This window comes from Phocoena sinus, chromosome 20, assembly GCF_008692025.1.
Source record: "Phocoena sinus isolate mPhoSin1 chromosome 20, mPhoSin1.pri, whole genome shotgun sequence".
NCBI lineage: Eukaryota > Metazoa > Chordata > Mammalia > Artiodactyla > Phocoenidae > Phocoena > Phocoena sinus.
In genome coordinates, this window is record NC_045782.1 from 39,063,197 (window position 1) to 39,082,435 (window position 19,239).

At 49.3% G+C, this 19,239-nt stretch overlaps 1 protein-coding gene across 1 annotated transcript in view; it reads right to left on the reverse strand.

Moving 5' to 3' along the window:
* Nucleotides 1–963: 963 nt before the first annotated feature.
* Nucleotides 964–19,239, reverse strand: part of ACLY (ATP citrate lyase) — a 37,313-nt gene continuing 19,037 nt past the window's right edge. The window contains 18 exon segments of the mRNA XM_032616731.1: nt 964–1,853; nt 1,855–1,878; nt 1,880–1,929; nt 2,349–2,422; nt 2,711–2,793; nt 3,162–3,275; nt 5,311–5,454; nt 5,654–5,804; nt 7,145–7,193; nt 7,196–7,256; nt 7,258–7,305; nt 9,316–9,339; nt 9,341–9,410; nt 10,010–10,132; nt 13,973–14,088; nt 14,786–14,867; nt 17,333–17,529; nt 18,715–18,819. Of these exon segments, the coding sequence (XP_032472622.1) occupies nt 1,833–1,853; nt 1,855–1,878; nt 1,880–1,929; nt 2,349–2,422; nt 2,711–2,793; nt 3,162–3,275; nt 5,311–5,454; nt 5,654–5,804; nt 7,145–7,193; nt 7,196–7,256; nt 7,258–7,305; nt 9,316–9,339; nt 9,341–9,410; nt 10,010–10,132; nt 13,973–14,088; nt 14,786–14,867; nt 17,333–17,529; nt 18,715–18,819 (1,536 nt within the window). The 3' untranslated portion in view covers nt 964–1,832.

Consider the following 19,239-nt stretch of genomic DNA (forward strand, 5'->3'; position numbering starts at 1 on the left):
GTGCGACACAGAGGGATTCTGGGAATAAATAGTGGGCGCGGGGCGGAGCCGGCCGCTGCTGGGTCTGCGCATGCGCCCCCCCCCCCACCCGCCCTAACGCGTCCCCCTCAGGTAAGGTGCAAACGTAGTGCTCCCCAGTTATGACTGTGTCCCCGGGGGCCGCCCATCCACACGCCCTTGGGAGGATGGCTGTTTCCATCCCCTTAGAGAGCAGCGTGCTCTTCGTGATCGTTTTGTAAAACAAAAGTCCCCTTAGACCCTCACCCAGTGTTGTCTTGGGTGGCAACACTGGATTTCTATTTAAGTTTAGAATGGCCTTGGAGTAGAAATTGAAAAAGAAAAAAAAGACTCGAGGCTGAGCCCCAGTTAAGTGGATGCGGGTGAGCAAGTAACTTATTATCTCTGAACTAATTTATCTTTCTAAAAAATGGGATACTATCTAGATTGGAAGATCGCTGTGAGGATTAAATGAGATGCTTGTCAGGTGTTTTACATAGTGCTTGGTCCACAGTTACTGTTCCATACATACTTGTTAAAAAGATAAATAAAAGCCACTTTGGGGCTTTAAGCAAGGGAGTGGCTCAATCAGATGCCTGTTTTAAAATGTCGCTGGTGGCTGTGTGGAGAATGGACTGTAAGGGGACAGAAGTGGAAACTAAGGGCACTAAGTTATCAGACCAGATATGGGTAGACCAGAGGGGTAAATAGACAGGACTTGGCAACCAGAGAAAGTGAAGGCAGGCTTTTGGCTTGAGTATCTAAGTAAGCTTTGGTTCCCATTCACTGAGAAATGGAAGGTACAGATTCACAGGAGAAGATAGTGGGGTTTTTTTGAAGATAGTATTTGATTCTTTTTTTTTTAAGAGATGGATGAACATTTTTAAAACTACATGTATTAAAACTATTAGAAAGTACACTTCAAAGGAGTGCAGATGAAAGGAAATGGATGACATGAGACAGCAGTATCTTTTCATTGTTACTATATAGTTTATTTAAACCAAACTATGATAATACAGAGGAGAGACTGAGGTGGCAGCTGCCCAGAATCTTTGTGGATTACAGATGCAAACTGAGGACAAGTCGATAACAGACAAGTCAGTTGCATAAATACAGAGAATGTTAAGACACAAGACATTTCACAGCTTTTTGCTTTGCGCTTCCATTTTAAACATATGTATGTTATGACTTTACATTTTAAATTACTGCTCCACATATTCTGTAACAATGGCTAAGGATGCAATGGTCCTGTCCCCCCGACACTGGTCTGCAACACGGAACATTTCAGGGGGATACCAAACAAACTCTTAACACACAACATACGAAAAGATCCTAAAAAAAAAAAAATCAGATTAATACAATGCTCTTCAGGTTATAGGAGGAGGGCGAAAAGGAAAAACAACATATTAGGGGTCCTTTAAGTGGAGAGTATCTTGAGGTCTTAAAAGTGTTCATTCCCTTCCTTCAAGGGGAAAACATTTTTTTAACTAATGGAAAAAAGAAAGCAACATTGTAACACCCTACAATGAGGAAAAACACTATCCTGACAGTGCTTAGATGCTTCCATATATAAATACAGCAGGTAGCAAGCAAATGTTACAAGTATTGGCTGGGGTTCTTATTTCTATGCTCATAAAAAAAATATTAAGCTCTTTGTGTAGACTGAACGGTGTTAGCCTGTGGGTGTTGGTCTTCGGTGCCTGTGCACTGGTGGCCGTTTACATTCCAGGCCCACCCTTAAGCAAGCTCCAGGCCAGCTGTCTGTGGCTATTTCCCGGGGGTGGGGGGGAGGCGTTCTCGTCTTCACTTTACTGTGGCAGGGGCTCCTGGCTCCATTACATGCTCATGTGTTCCGGAAAGAACGTAGGAGATATCGTCCCTATGGGTGACGATACAGCCCCTGCTTCAGCCTCTTCTGATCAAGGTAGTGTCCTAACAGGAAGCAAACGCATGTTTTTGTTAAGAGTTGGTGAGTTTTTAAAATTTTGGTTGAGGGGGAGGAGATAAGGAAGGGAAATCTTAACTAATACAAAAAAAATGGGGAAGGACATCCCGATCCATCCCACAGGCATATGCCAGCCTTGGTAAAAGGGAACTATTGGACTTCATTCTGTTTTCCGTGGGCTAGCAATCAAACTCATTTCCAAGAACAAAGGTAAAGATAAGGCAGAAGTTAAGGGAAGGAAGGATTAGGAACAATGATTAAGACAATGTGTCATCTCTCCTCACAGAAACTGGCCACATAGGTTAAGTGGTATACCTGAACCATGGGGGTAAAACAAACAAAACAGAACCAGAAACAAAAAAAAACACAAAAACAAACACACAGAACTCTTACTGCCAACTCACACAATGAAGGCCCATACTCCTTCCCAGCACAAAGATGCCATTGAGGGCTCCATGTCCAATATATTCATCAGCTTCCCTCCCTGCAACACACAATCCACTTGTAGTTTTACAATGGCTTACGTGACTGCCCTCCTCCCAAAGAAAGTACAGTTTCTGCCCAGGAATGATGACGCTAGCTCTCTTTGAACTCAAAGTAGAAAAAAAGGGATGTTCTGGATGGTAGGTGTAGAGGCACTTTTTTTCTTCTTTATACCTCTCCATATTTTCTAAATCCTCTCCAATGAGCATGCATTGCTTTTTAGAGTTGGGAGGAAACAAGAAAAATCAGTAGGCATTAGGAAGAAGAAAATAGCCGCAAGCTCACCGAGTGAAGGACCCCACAGTTTCTGAGCATGTCTACAATGCAACTCCAATTAAACCGTCTACATTCAGGATAAGGTTTGGTTTCTGGGAAGGCAAAAAAAAATTCCAAGTATTTATCATTATTACTCATTTTGTTCCTCGTAATGTTCCACTATTACCATAGACAACTATTACTACGAATTCCCTGACCACCATTTAAAAGGCTCCCGCCAAAACATCCCAGTTGATGAGGAGAGACAGTGTCTTACTTAATTCCCAATGTCTAGCAAAGGACCCAACCCCTCGTTGACACTTAGTACGCCTGTTGAACTTAGTTAAGCAACAGAAACAAAAGTTTCCAGAAAACCAGGTTCAATTTTAGCTGCACAGTCAAAATGTAACCTGGCTCTCATTTTCCCCGAGAAATTCAGCCAAAACTCTGATTCGGGCATTAGGGACATTTTCTTTTTTACCTTCGAGGTGGTAATTTTCTCTACTTCCAGGGCGTAGTCAAGCAGGGGCGTGGCAGGGAAGTGCTGTCTGACGTAATCTTTGAGGATCTGCACGCGCATGTCTGGGTTGTTTATCTAGGAAGTGACCCAAAGTTACAGAGGAACCCACTCTAACACTGCTGTTGAAAGACACGTTCCTGGGAATACCCTGGTGGTCCAGTGGTTAGGACTCTGCGCTTTCATTGCTGGGGCCTGGATCCCTGGTTGGGGAACTAAGATTCTGCATGCTGTGTGGCACAGCCAAAGGGGGAAAAAAAAAAAAAAGATATGTTCATGCTTGTGTCTCACGCAGGTGGACACAACTGTACGTGTCATATCCAGGAGGTGTGTTTCAGGGACTTGATCCACATGTATGATTCCATGTAGCACAGAATCACGACACTGCTGTGGGGCTTAAGGTTTTCTGACGTCCTCTCATATCTTATTTGAGCCTCAAAACCACCTGAGATGTGGCGATGTTGGGTAAGTCAGCCATAGGGTCAGGTAGCTGGGCTGGGGCGCCTACCCTCAATGGGAAGTCTGAGGTTCTAGCCGCTAGCCACACTGCCCACCAGCTCAGCAACGTAGTCAAGCTGTAACCAAATTCTAGGTTTTTAACTAAGCAAGCACGTGTTGGCAGTGGAGCAGCAAAGCATCCCTGAAATTCCAGGAAAACGTCTGGACCTGAGATGAATGGGGATGAACCTTCTGTTCAGAGACCCACACTAAGCAATCACCTATTGGGGGTGGGGGGGGTTAGTGAGACAGGTTAGGCGCCCGCCAAGTCCCGATACCACAGGGACCTCCTCCCTTGGCCAAGACACGCAAGGTCAGGATGGACGGCGCTGGCAGCACAGGCCTGCCGCTAGCTGGGGAAGATGCCCTGTGCTGTGCGTGTGCCGTCTGCCTGGGAGGTGGCGATGGCTGAGCCAAGTTCTGTGAGCCCAGATGCAACATCCCTCAGAAGGAACCACTGTCCCTGGTTCAGTCTTTGCCATCCAGCTGCCTCTGGATCTACCCTGAGCTGGCCCAGCATGGGGATGCCTGGATCACACGCATGACCCTCTTGTATTAATGTGTCATACAGCCCGCTCGGAGCAGCAGAGTGAGGGTTCTGGAGCTACGGAGCCAAGGACCCCGAGCAGCTCCCCTTCTCTCGTTGCCTTTGATTTCTAAACACAGTTCACACAGGACACACAGAGGACTGCCTGCCCTGTGAGAGACTCTATTAATTACCTAGAATAGTCACGCTGGCCTCTCCCAATCGGGCTGGCCCTGATTTTATTACTCTTCCTGCCCCAGTGGTGTCAGGCTTAACCACACTGACTTGCTTTGGCCGATGAAATGTCAGTGAAAAAAAAGGGACTGTGCAACATCCAAGCAGAAGCTTCAAGAGCTTTCTGGTGGTTCTGCCGTAGCTGTTTTCCTTCTGACATGAGACCAGCACCTCCTGGATAGGGGCTGCTCCTTCAGTGGAGATGACAGAGCCGTCGCCGTAGCCAACCCACAGTGGACGGAGGATGAGTAAGAAACAACCCTTTGCTGCTGTGAGCCACTGAGATTTCCGGAGTTGTCTGTTACCGCAACCTGCAGCATTATGTAGCCTAAGGTGACCAATATGTCCCCTTAACCCTGACCTTAGTCCTTTCTCCCATTAAGATTCACCTGGGAAGCTAAAGTTACCAAGTTTCCAGCTCATCGTATTTTCACACCACAACTGAACATGATAAAAACTGTTTAAGGGCAGTCTGTATTATAATGGAAAAAACAGCTGCCTCGGGCTTCCCTGGTGGCGCAGTGGTTGAGAGTCCGCCTGCCGATGCAGGGGACACGGGTTCGTGCCCCGGTCCGGGAAGATCGCACATGCCGCGGAGCGGCTGGGCCCGTGAGCCATGGCCGCTGAGCCTGCGCGTCCGGAGCCTGTGCTCCGCTACGGGAGAGGCCACAGCAGTGAGAGGCCCGCGTACCACAAAACAAAGAAACAAACAAAAAAAACAGCTGCCTCAGTGCTGGCATCTGTCAACAAAGATTTTCATGTTGGGAGCCGAGAGCCCGGCTGTGCCCAACTAGATCAGTGCTCTCTCATCCTCATCCACCCTGTAGATCCAGGGCCTTGAGAGCGACAACTTACCGATTTCACTCGGTGACCAATGCCCATGATGAGTTTTCCTTCCTTCTTCATCTTGTTCACAAACTCCATGGGGATGATGCCACTGTCAAAGGCCTTGCTGAACATCTTGGCTGCTGCATCCAGGGCACCCCCAAACCGGTCGCCCTATAGGAGAAGCCAGCCCATGTCGCCCCAAGCTGTCGGAGTCCCCTTCAGCTTCGCAGGCCAATCCGGCGTGCCCCGAACAGCCCCCAGCACGGGGTGTCACACTCCACGGCTCCCTCTACGACCCCGCTGCAGCCAAGCGGCATGATGCTAAAGCCTGGTGTCCCTGCTGTTCACCTCCCAGGATGACGGTACTCACGATGGTGAGCAGTCCCGAGGTGAGGCTGGAAACCAGGTCCTTCCCGGCCCGAGCACAGATGATGGTGTTGTGAGCCCCAGAGACGGCTGGCCCGTGATCAGCCGTCACCATCAGGCACATCTCAATGAACTGGCAGGAGTACTTGGGCAACCTGAAGGGGGGCGTAAAGGAGTAAAGGGGAGAGGACAGGAGAGCTGGAACAAAGGCAAGAGGCTGAACAGGAGATACGCTGACAAGGCCACGGTGCTCCTGTCTCCCGTCTCCTTGAACAAGTCACTCAAACTCAAGGAAGGCAGCAACCTCCCAATCCAGGCCTAATACTATCTTACAACTCCAGGGCAGCACCCTCTGATTCCTGAGTGGCTCTGGATGCTGCCCAGATCAAATACTGCTTTTAGAACTGAGGTCAGCAAGCAGGGTTTGAAACCTCGTCTTTAGGCAGTTTTCAGCCTGAGTTGCTGTGACAGGATGTGACCTTTTTTGTGGTTACTACTCTCCACGTGCCAGACAGAGAGGAGGTGAGATCCCTGTCCCTTTCACAGTGCACAGTGATCAACCTCCCAGCTGATGATTAAGAACAAAGTCTGGGGAATTCCCTGGCGGTCCAGTGGTTAGGACTCCATGCTTTCACTGCCGAGGGCACGGGTTCCATCCCTGGTTGGGGAACTAAGATCCCGCAAGCCGTGCGGCGCAGTCAAAAAAACCCCCCAAAAAACAAGATCCCACATGCTGAGCGGTGGCAGCCAAAAAAATCCCAAAAAAACAAAAAAAACAAAAACCAAAGTCTGGAGCCGTGGGGACGCAAGAGCACACACAGTAAAACCTGCTCGGGTGTTATAACCCTTGGAACTTTTCCCAGGAAGGGTCCAAAGCAGGACCGAGACCCGTCTCTCTTCAGGTGAGGGCAGGACACAAACCAAGACTTCCACCTGGCTTTCTGCCCAGAGCCACTCAAGCCAGGGCTCTGTGAACATGTACTCATCGGCCTCCTTGCCCAACTGTCAGTCCCAGGGGAGGGCTAAGCTTGGGAGCTGCAGAGAAAACCAATTTTTTTCTCCATGCAGGCTGATGAGACACAAATTTACACAGGACACAATACAAGGTACTTTAACTGTGCCAGTTCAGCAACTCCAGCAGGCCTGCACTCCTTAAGCTACTGGACGCCTCTAGACCTCCTTTGCTAACCCCACCTTTCTCTCAAAGAGGCCTGCATTCAACTCTGGCCCGTTTCTTTAAAGTTCCCATGGGAAAGGGGCTGATCCAAGATCCCTGATGAGGCCATTGCTTTCTACTTCTCTTGGTTAAGGCTGGCCTTTCTGTCCTTGGAAGACCTAGGAACAGCCTTTATCTCTTTTCTCTGACCTTTCATTGATCTGTGGCCATAAAGAGTGGACCTGGACATGGTCCCCAAGGCTGCCCACCTCCCACTCCCTTGTCAGGGGAAGAGAATTAACTCTGAGTCACGGGGCCCTGCCATCTTCTGCCCTCCACGCCTCACCTTTTCGGAACCAGAGGAGGCCGAGGACCCCGCCGATGCCATCTCCTCCTTGAAGACCTCAGTGATGGGCATGCCCGCGTAGATGAGCTCCTGTCCTCGCTCATCAACAGATGCTGGTCATGAACGAGGCAGGTTTGCGGATCAAGCCCAGCTCCTGAGCAGAGATGGGGGCAGAGGCAAGCAGGGCTGTGGTGACCACAGAGATTTTCCCCACAACAGCTCCACTGTCTGTGCCCAGAACCAGTGTCCCAGGCAGGTCTCAAATTCTGGCGGCCAAGCAACGGCTCTCAAAGTCCTCCCAAGAAGGAAACGCAAAAAGCCCTTTTATTAGATCATGTGGGGCAAAGAAAATAGGAGCAGTCACGCCATGGCACCCACTCAGCCTGGGCACTGTTGCTGGTCTTTACCAAGCGTTTGCGGGCCCAGGCAGTTCGCTAAGCTCTTGAAATCCAGGGGTTCATTTTAACCTCACAACAGAATAACCAGCCCCAGGTCGCCTGGCTAAGAAATGGAAGAATGAATCCCAAGGGACAATTTTTAAAATACTCTACACACAGCTACCAGTCCCCCAGCAAAACAATGAGGCGCATGGCTGGGAAAATGGGGAATCCCCTCAACACGCCCTTTCCCTGGGGGAGGGGACCTGAGCTCCTGAATCCTCTCGTTTCCAGAGTTGGGGCACAACAGGGGTAGCATCAGCTAACTCTGTCCAAGCCCATTTCTTCAATTATCCCTTGTGAACTTAAGAAATGCTTTTAAGTTATGTTTTAATAGAAGCAACGTGAATACATCCTCCTTTTTAAAGATCCACACTAGAACAGCTAAAATCATGTTGCCTTTGACCTCCACCCCATCTTGGTTTTCTGCCTTCGTGTTTCTTAGTTTAGTGGACATCTTTCTGGACCTTTCTTTCTCCACTTTTATTTACACGCATAGACACGTGGAGAAGAGACAACCGTGTTTTGCGTGCCTACATTTTTCATAATCATAATATAAATACTGTCCTATAATGTGCTGGTCACTCAATGAATCTGAGCTCTGCACATGTCAGCACATATGTAGATCTAGTTCATTCCTTTTAACTACTGTAGAGTATCCCCTCGTATGACAATCCTATAGGTTGGCCATTCCTCCACTGATGACCATCAACTAGAAAAATATTCTTGAACAAGTGTGTGTACGCAAGCATTTCCTTGAAGGAGCTTTCCAGACTTGGAACGGCCGGGCCATAAGGTAGGAGTGCTGTTAAATTGGATTGACCATCACCCAACTGCCTTTCACAAAGGCTGCGTCAATTCCACTCTTCGCCACCAGTGAATGAATGTAGCAGCCTCCTCACACCCATACAAACAACGTATCAGAGAACTGCTTTTTTTTCTTCTCTTTGCTGACCCGTAGAGCAAATTGGTGTCACAGCTTCTACTTTGGTTTTTTTATAGAGTGAAGTTGAGCATCGCTTTATGTTGAAAGGACATCTCCTATCCATTTTTCTAATGGGTACTGTTCTTTTAAAAATTGATTTTCTAGGGACTTCCCTGGTGGCACAGTGGTTAAGAATCCACCTGTCACTGCAGGGGACACGGGTTCGATCCCTGGTCCGGGAAGATCCCACATGCTGCAGAGCAAGTAAGCCCGTGTGCCACAACTACTAAGCCTGTGCTCTAGAGCCCGCGAGACACAACTACTGAGCCCGTGTGCCACAACTACTGAAGCCCGTGCGCCGAGCCTGTGCTCCACAAGAGAAGCCACCGCAATGAGAAGCTCGCGCACTGCAACGAAGAGTAGCCCCCCGCTCGCCGCAATTAGAGAAAGCCCGCGTGCAGCAACGAAGACCCAACGCAGCCAACGATAAGTAAATAATTTATAAATTATTTTTTAAAAAAATTGATTTCTAAGAGTTCTTGTATATAAGAAAATTTGCTCTTTATCTATGCCCCCGCCTTAGACAAGTAGCCTGAAATCTCTTAGCAGGTGCAAACAAGCTCTAGAGGACATCGTCTGTCCCCAGCCCCCGTTCCCAGGTCAGGCCACACAGCTGTGGGGGATACACGCCGCCCCTTGCCCTCCTGGGCCCTGCATTTGTTTCACCTGCTGGTCAAAAGGGGCCACCTCACAAGCTCCAGTGCACCTTGCCCACACAGTCAGGGACACACGTGGCACCTACCCTGGCCCAAGAGTAGTCCATGGGCCACCGTCGGAGGCTGCACCTCCTGAGCAGGTATGATGACCCCTCTGGCCACGAGATCCTCGTACACGGACCTGGGAGGCAGGGGAAGGCGAGAAGAAAAGACAATCCATGTGGATTTTATTCTTCTGGGCTCTTTAAGCTGCCCCACGAACGCTCCTCCGTCTTACCCCAGAGTTTCCCAGCTCTGTATCCCCTCCTGTCAGCAGTTACCAGGTGGATTCCCGAGAACTAAACGGAAACAGGTTCTAGCCAAGGCCTGCCCCACCGTCTCTGAATGGGGCTTTAGAGAAGGCTGAGAATCTGGAGGCCACGGAAGCCCAGAGGAAGGAACAGGAAAGAGACAATAGCTTATCTAGCAGCTCTTTATCAATTGGTTTGAGATGACATTTTCTAATGTTTTCTATGCCCTTCTCTCATTTATGGCCCGCCAACTAGGTAGGCTCAGAAACCGAATGTTTTTAACACCAGTCTGAACAGCACGTAACTGCTGCTTCTAGAAAACAAACAAAATGAAAGCCAAAAGAAAGGATTCTGCACCATCCGTTAGAGCCGCCTTAGACACCTGAGAGGGTCCAGGAATATCAGACACCTATATTTGGGAGAGGGTGCTGTCCTCGGGAGGGAATGGGAAAGGGACAGGGAGGTGGCATGCTCCACCAGCTCCGCGTACTGGATGATCTATCCAAGCTCATCGAAGCTCCGGGGCACAAACACTCCAGCCTCCTTCAAAGCCTGGTTTTTGGCCACTGCAGTTTCAGAAGCCTGGTTGGCACAAGCTCCAGCGTGGCCGAACCTGTACCTGGAAGGCAAAGGAGAACGGCTTTACCAGGCCTGTTAATCCCCCGAAAAGAGAGGGACAAAGCCTCCATGGACCATCGGCACTGATTATAGGCCGGACCCCACTCAATGCTCTATGTGGATCACTTCAAGCCTCCAGGAAGGCTCACTAAATAGGCACGATGGCTGACTCTCATTCACAGATGAGAACCTGAGGCAGCAAGCAGTTCAAGGGCTTACTCAAGGTCACACAGCTGGTGTACTACAGCCAGGACACCAAGCCTGGCGCCCAACTCCACAAACACCTTCATCTGGCTTCCCGTGGGGCACTTGTTGGGGTGGGGGTAGGGAGACAGAGAATAGCCATTAGTTTCGAGCAACTGTGAGAAGTTACAAACTGCCAACCTTAGCTAAGCTGAGCTTATAGGCATGATCTGACGTCCTGCGCATACTTTGTATAAAGGATGTATCCTTATTAAGCAAAACAGAACACCAGAAGGTATCATTAAAAATACAAATGGGACTTCCCTGGTGGCGCAGTGGTTACGAATCCGCCTGCCAATGCAGGGGACATGGGTTCGAGCCCATATGCCGCAGAACAACTAAGCCCGTGCGCCACAGCTACTGAGCCTGCGTGCCACAACTACTGAAGCCCGCGCGCCTAGTGCCCATGCCCAGCAACAGGAGAAGCCACCACAATGAGAAGCCCGCGCACCGCCACGAAGAGTAGCCCCCGTTCGCCGCAAACTAGAGAAAGTCTGTGTGCAGCAACGATTACCCAACGCAGCCAAAAACAAGTAAATAATTAATTAACAACAACAACAACAAATTTCCAGCTTCTTTTAAAAAGTCAGATTTTGGGCTTCCCTGGTGGTGCAGTGGTTGAGAGTCTGCCTGCCGATGCAGGGGACGCGGGTTCGTGCCCCCGGTCCGGGAGGATCCCACGTGCCCGCGGAGCGGCTGGGCCCGTGAGCCATGGCCGCTGAGCCTGCGCGTCCGAGCCTGGTGCTCCGCAACGGGAGAGGCCGCAGCAGTGAGAGGCCCGCGTACCGCAAAAAAAAAGAGTCAGATTTTGCACCATTTGGCCTGTACTGTATTCCTACTTAGCAACAATCACGGGGAGCCAATTAGCGTGATTGCCCCCTTCCACCTGAGCATGAACTAAGATTAAACTATAAACTCAATAGAATATGGAGGGGGTAACTGGTTATGGGGAGTGAGAGGGAAGAGAAAACCAATCAGAAGAGCTACGTGTTACCTGTTGTCTCTGATTAAGCAACAAGGAATAGGAATTAACCTAATGAAACGTGGTATAAAACCCTGATTAGGGCAGGTGTGGTGGGTAATCCTAACAATACCTTCCCCGTTTATAAACAACACTGTGTCCAGGCACTTTCTAAGAGCTTTACAAATGTCATCATTCAGTAGCTACGACTGTTTCCTGTCAACAAGGAAATGGAAGCACAGAGGGGTAGAGTCACTTGCCCAAAGTCACACAGGTAGTACGTGGTAGCATTTGAACAAGGCAATGTGGCCTCTCACTGTGCTCTTTAGCACGACATAGAACAAAAGGGGCTGAAGTGCTGAAAAGGTTAGGAGCCGCTGCTCCAGTTAGAGAGGCTTGAAGACACATGCTTCAAAGCGGGTTTCCAACGCCTTCTTTGTAGGATTTAATCTGCATGGGTGGATGGGGTGGGAAGGAGGTTCCGTACTCACATAGACTTACAGAACACTGTGTCCAAGGAAGTTAAGCAAGTGTAACTCAGGTTTCTCAAAGCTGACACTAAAGCTTTGAGAAGGGAGACAGATGATACTGCATGTTCATGATTTACAGAAGCTTCCCGTTGTTTGTTTTTGTTTTGGGGACCACTGCTACAGGACCAGTGTTGTGTGAAAATGCCACCTTACCACTGTCCCCTTGTCTCTACTCCCATAGCCCAGTTCTCAGTTCAGTTTCCCCGAGGCACTGAACTGAGGATGTTACCTATCTCACCTCCTCTATAGGGCAGAAAGCTCTGCAAGGTCATATGACCTGTTCAAGAAATCAAAAAGCACTTATTAGCTGGCTCGTCAAGGTACTATTCTACATTTGTATATCCTTGAAACTACACAAAGAAAGTTGTTTAAAAAACGAATCAAAAAAGCAAAAGTAAAACACCTTGAGGACCTGCCCTACCCACGGGGCGATGATGAGCACCTGGTCAGAAACAGAAGAGCAGGGTCCTTGCCCTCTAGGAGGTGCCCTCAGCATAATGGGAGTGGGGAGGTGGGGGGCTCTTGTAAAGCAGAGCTGGTGAAGAGAAACCCTGGAGGGAAGGGAGGAATTCTTTTTGGCTGTCGTGGTGGAGGGGAGAGCAGCCGTGAAGAAAGAGAATCAGGAAGAGCTTCACGGAACAGGTGTGTTGAAGAATGGAAATGAGTATTTGCTAAGACCTGTATGTGGCAGACCTTTACAATTACCTTCTTATGTAAGTCAGGCAACAATCCCGAATCATCCCCTTTTTACAGCTCAGGAAACTGAGGTACGGAGAGGCTAAACGACTTGCCCCAGTCACACAGATCCACCAAGAGCTGATTCTCAAGCCTTTGAGAGTGGAGCTCAGCCCTGGACGATGGGCAGGATTCCGTGGCCTGCTCCCTCCCGTTTCACTTACTTAGAAAACAGATACACACACATACACAGTTCATAGTTACACCAGATGGATCCTATGATAAGCATTTATCGCACCCTGCCCCTTCTTAGAGTCAACATAACTTGAACTCTATGTCGACATCTCAAAATCCACCTCATTCTTCTCCTGCCTGGTTTCCAATTACGTGGCCGTGCCATGAGGACACAGTCCCCTCCCGACCAGCGTTTAGGGTGTTTCCTTTTCTTGCCATCACAACACTGCAGTGAGCATCCTTGTACACATACCTTGAAATATTTTTGCACGCAGACCCACAGAGTATATTTGCAGGAATGGAACTGCTGGTTCAAAAGAGAGGTGCATTTTACAACCGGACAAAATACTGCCACTTGGAGGTGGGCGGGACTCTGAAGGGGAAAGGCAAGCCATCCAGGGGGAAAGGATAGGGTGACAGGCTAACTCGAAGAATTGAGGGTTTAAGCGTAGGGATTATCATTGCTGCAGGAATCCTTGATGGCCAAGTTTTATTTCATATACACAGAGCAGAGGTCAAGGCCTTACACTCAGAGCCTGCTCAGCTGCTGATGAACTGATGGGTGACAGGTGGTGGTTTCCTCGGTTTCATCCTCACCGGGTGGGCCATCTTCGAGATAGAGGATTGTCTAAGCTGGACCACAGGGGCTGAGGTCTGGCCGATCCCACCCAGCATGAGTCCGACAGCTCAGAGCTTCTCTATCTAACATCCACTACAGGCTGTACTTACTTCTGCCCACAGGCACTGTCACAGGCATCCAGTCACGTTAACACATACAGGTTTTCTTCTACAGCTTCTCCCCGTGCAGAACTTCCCACCGCTGCCCTCCCCAGCTCTGAGCCTAGGGTGTGTCCTCTCCCTCCCAGGCCTCCCTCTTGCTCAGCAAACTCCTCCTTATTCCTTAAGGAGCGGTTCATCTTCTCCAGGAAGCCACCGCAACTCCTCCAGGCAGTAAATTGCTCCTACTCTGAGAAGGGACTCAGAGCCTTGTTCTGGCCTTAATCTGGCTATGAGTTTGTCTCTTCCAACTGGATTTTAGCTTCTAGAGAGCAGGGCCCCAGCTGGACCTTGTAGGAACCAAGCAGGTAATAAACGTTTATCGAAGGAACCAGCTGCTTCATAAGACGACCACACGGCTCCCCGCAGACGCCCCCTCTCTCGGCCTCCCTGCCCAGCAGGTATCTGTCATGGCTATACCTCGGAGGAGAACATGGTGGCACAGGTTCCGATGCACCAGGAGACCACGGGCTTGGTGATGCGGCCTTCCTTGATGCCCCGGCAGATCTTATATTCCTCCGTGCCTCCAATCTGCCAGAGAACAGGGAACAAGAAAAAGCCCCCAAGTCAGTGGAACCCATTCTGAGTTGTACCTAGAGCAGCAATGCAGCAGGAAATCTGTCCCACATCAGGTAGGGGCCAAGGTCATCAGGTGTCCCAAGTTAGAACTTGGCTAGAAAATGAGGGGACATGGGCTTTGGCCTGGAGGATTGAGATTAGATGCAAGGAGGAATTTTTAAAGGGCAGTGGGTATCCTCGGAGAGTCCCCGGAACTCCCCTCTCCTGATCTAAGGGTATGCGATAATTTAGGACCAGACCTGATCAGGGGCACAAGTAAGAGAGGCTCTTTGACTCCAGCTATCCACTGCCCACCAGGGACAGACTGGGGCCAGCCAGTGAAAGCTTCTCCTCTGCTGGCACTGAAATATCTTGTGCCACCGAGAGGCAAGAACTTCTCTCCTAGGAACAAACACGGCAGTGTTAAGAGTGGCAGCCTCTAAGCCCCAGTGTCTAGGGAGTAGGATTACCAGGGACTGTCACTTTCAGTTACAGATAACCAAAATGCGTGAATTTTTTAAAAACTAAAATCATCGTTACTTTTATAATCAGAAAAAAAATTTTTTTTACTTTAATAATCAAGTAACCTTTTCTTTTTTAATTGAAGTATAGCTGATCTACGATGTTGTGTCAATCTCCGCTGTAAAACCATTTTTTAAAAATAACTCACCTCTCCAAGAACCACAATCATTTTGACTCCTGGAGTGTCCTGGTAACGTAACACGTGATCCATGAACGTTGAGCCGGGGTACCTGGTGAGAGCAGGGAGGATATTCATGATCAGGAGACTCGGTGAGGTGAGGTGTGTGTACAGGTGTGGGAAGCACACCTGTACTAAGAACACTGTGGGGTTTTTTGTGGGTGTGGATGCCCAGTGAGGGGCCAGAGATGCCTTAGGAATAACGGGGGAGGGGGAGGTAGTAAATGGGGCACAAGGGAAGGGAAGCAAGAGGAAGTAGTGAACCCAGAGGAGTTCATACGGCAGTAAGAGATGCCTCGAGAGCACATGTGGGGTGATTTTAAAATATGTCCACAAGTTCTTTGAAAAAGGTGGAAACTCACGCCTCTCCTCCTGAATTTGGGTCGAGTTTAATGATTAGCTTCTAAGGAACAAAATATGGAGGAAGTCGTTCTGTAACATTGACTTCCAAGGCGGGGCCATAAAAAAATTGCTTCTGGCCAGCGCTCTCCCCTGAATCGCTCGCTCTAGGGGAAGCCAGCCGGCAAGTCTTGAGGACTCTCAGCAGCCTGTGCAGAAGCCCACAGAGAAGAACCACCTGCCAGCCACGTGGATGGGCCACCTCCAGCGTGCCGCATCCGACCGCCTCAACAGAGAGCCCACCTGCCAGAACTACCCAACCGAGCCCTGAATCCTACCGCACAAGAACCAGGAGGATACACGTTTATTGTTGTTTGTGGCCACTTTGTTTTGGGGTGACTTTTTCAATCCAAAGCAAAAGATAATTAATACAATGTACCAAGCTATATCCTAGGCGATTGCCAGAAGGTCTATGTAGAAGCCAAAATATTTTTAAAAATTTTCTACTGTCACATGAGTTTGCAAAAGAGTTGTTTAAGGCCAAGTAGGCTTCAGATCTACAAGGTCCTTGTAGATCTTCGAGTGCTTCTGATACGCTCAGGGGCATTTAAATCCCAAGAGGACAGTATAACTAACTGGCAGCAGTGCCCGGACTCGTCTGACCCAGAGCCTTTTGTCAGGGAGCACCTGGGGACTAGAGGTCCCAAGACCACCTCCCTGAAGACCTCAGTGAAAGTCCCTTCTCACGCAGTTGTTCCATTTGAAATGACTTGGCGGAGCCAGAAAGACTTGACAAAGTGACTCACTTTCCCAACAGCTTTTGCTTTCTGAGCCAAGCAGTTGCAGTAGCGACAGCAGTAATAACAGTAAACAGTAATGGCTAACATTTATTATGGCAATAAGTACCAGGCTTTGCTCTAAGACATTACTCAACTGATGACCTACTGATTACTGTTCCTACTAACAAAAATAATGAGGACACTATCTGTGAAATAGTAAGAAATATGTATATGTCTCTGCTCCCAGTTACTGACACGGAGCTCTGAAAACCCTTGTAATCTCCTGAGTGACCAGGGGTGCTAGGAGCATCGTTTGTTCTGATATTTGGTCTTTGACACCGGTTCCTGACACAGCCCTCCTAAAAACTTTGTAATTTCCTTAGTCATGGGGATGATAGGAGTGTCTTTTGTTCTCATGAGGCAACTCTTGGAGGGCTCCTGCAGTGTGTTCACCAGAGAAGGCAGGGAAGCTCCTCACACCCAGCATGCCTTGCCCTATGCACCTCTTCCATCTGGCTGTTCCTGAGTTGCATCCTTTTGTAATAAGCCGGTAAGCTAGTGAGCAAAGTTTTCCTGAGTTCTGTGAGTCCTTCTAGCAAATTATCGAACTCGAGGAGGGGGTCATGGGAGCCTCTGATTTATAGCCGGTGGTCAGAAGTACCAGAGGGCTGGACTTGTGACTGACATATGAAGTTGGGGGCACTCCTGTGGGACTGAGCCCTGAACCTGTGGGACCTGGCGCTATGATGCCATCTTGAAGTAGAGTGTCAGAATTGAACTGAATTGTAGGACCTCCAGTTGCTATCTGCAGAGAATTAGAGAACTGCTTGGTGTGGGAAAATCTGGCCACATTTGTGGCCAGAAGTATGAGTATGGTGGTGAGTAAAGGAACAGTTTTTCCTTTCACTCTTATTAACTACAACTAGCACTGAGTACTAACTAAGCACCAGGCCCTGTGTTAGTCTCATTTAATCCTCCAACAACCCCAGGAGGTAGAGATTATGACCTTACCCGTTTGCTACGTAAGGCTGATGGCAGTCTAGGGAGGGTTGGAAACCTGCCCAGGATTGCCCCCACCCCGCCCCCCCAAACAGGGAAACTGGGGTTTGAACCCCCAGGGTCTGATTTCAGAATGAGCCCTGCTAAGCACCGCACCCCGCTGCCACCCTCCGGCCACAGCTCAGACAACAAAGGGAACTACCCGCAAAGCCCGAACACCTTTTAAAACACCTTCCTGTGTTTTTCTCTGTATTTTCTGATCTTATGCTCATGTTGGTCCTGAGACAGAGAAGAGATGCCCCACTTTATGGACTTAAGCAACATCCCTGTGTGCATGGAGCTCAGCGGTGGGCGGCGAGCAGAGATAGAGGACCTAGAGCCCTGTCCCTCAGCTGATCACCTGTCCCCGCCGATGGCCACGCCCTCGTAGACGCCATCCGTGGTCCGAGAGATGATATTGTTGAGCTCGTTGGACATGCCGCCCGAACGCGAGACATAGGCCACGCTGCCGGGGCGGTACAGCTTGGAGGCCAGGATGTTGTCCAGCATCCCGCCCGTGTTCCCAATCTTAAAGCACCCGGGCTTGATGCCACCGACCTGCAGGGGCGGAAACCGCGGTCAGGGAGGAGGGTGGGCTGATTGACCATAGAGCTCGGGGGGTGGTCACAGAGCCCGGGATTACCTGCCCAGCCCACCCTGGCCAGCACCTGCATGTCGGGGTTCCTGCTGAGGAAGACTCTCTTCTCCCCGTCAAGAGACATCACACAGAAAAAAGGGAGCCTTATTGGTAAAACGTGGCTTACGACTGCAGATTTGGAGGTATACACTCAGGGTTAGGTCGCCTCTTGTGCTCCAAAAGGGCAACAGCACCCAGTAAAAGTGTCTGATGCAAGTGTGCACCTCTGCTCAAGATCACCCTCTGTCTCCAAGATGAAAGGTCCCTTGCTTAGCTCAAAAAGCTTTCACTTGAGGACATGGGGAGGGGGAAGGGTAAGCTGGGACGAAAGTGAGAGATTGGCATGGACATATATACACTACTAAATGTAAAACAGACAGCTAGTGGGAAGCAGCCGCATAGCACAGGGAGATCAGCTCGGTGTTCTGTGACCACCTAGAGGGGTGGGATAGGGAGGGTGGGAGGGAGATGCAAGAGGGAGGGGTTATGGGGATATATGTATAGGTACAGCTGATTCACTTTGTGAAACAGCAGAAACACACCACTGTAAAGCAAGTATACTCCAATAAAGATGTTAAAAAAAATTCTTAGCTTCAGCCAAATTTTTAAGGCAACAACTAAATAAAAACAAACAACAAAAACAAAAAAAACATTCACGGGGCCATTTTTTCTTATGTAAAGGCCTTTGGGTCAAAAGTAAGGTCCCTAGGTAGATTTTTCTTTGGTTTACAGTTGAAGGAATAATCAAAGACCATGCTATGGTTGTCTGAGGGTGGACACTTAAAAAAATCTTGTTAGCCCCTCGAAACTGTAAAGGTGATATGGTCTGTGGAGAGAGCCCTTTAAAAAATTAACTGGAAGTGGACAGGGAATTCCCTTGCGGTCCAGTGGTTAGGACTCAGCACTTCCACTGCCAGGGCCTGGGCTCGATTCCCGGTTGGGGCACTAGGATCCTGTAGGCCGCACAGCGCAGCCAGAAAAAAATATTTAACTGGAAATGGACAGCCTGACTTTCAACAGGTACTCTCAGTCTTTTCAAACTAGATGGGAGACAGTAGAGTCAGCAATGAGCTTCCTATGGGCCCAGAAGTGGAAGGGATGCTCACGGTGGCAGGTCCAATGATGGTCACTCCCTTCTGCTCTGCCTTCTTGATCAGCTTCCTCGTGAGGGCCTCGGGGATGCCTTCAGCTATGATGGCAATGGTCCGGATCTAGGGCACGAGGATAGTCCCTTCCCGTTATCATTTCACCACTTGAGATGTCGAGGCAGTGACCATTCCAGAACCCGTCTCCCAGGCCCCTTTCCAGGAGTAATGATAACAATATGCACCCCCTTCTTCCCACAGGCCTCTGTTCCTACCCTGCTCATTCAACCCTCCCCCCAAAGAGAGGCACCCAAAACTGCGCTCCATTGGTTAACACCACAGTGAGTCAGTAACCAAGTGGAACAGATGTTTCTGAAAACTTGCTGTAGTCAAAACTGTTATATTCTCACCTATCCAAAAACTCATGAGACTCAGCCCCACCTGTCTCCCACCTGTCCAGGTGCCGGATCATAAAGCAGCTATCTAGGGCTATCCCTGCTGTGCCCGCTGAGGCTCTGACTCTACATCCCCACAGGACAAAACCTG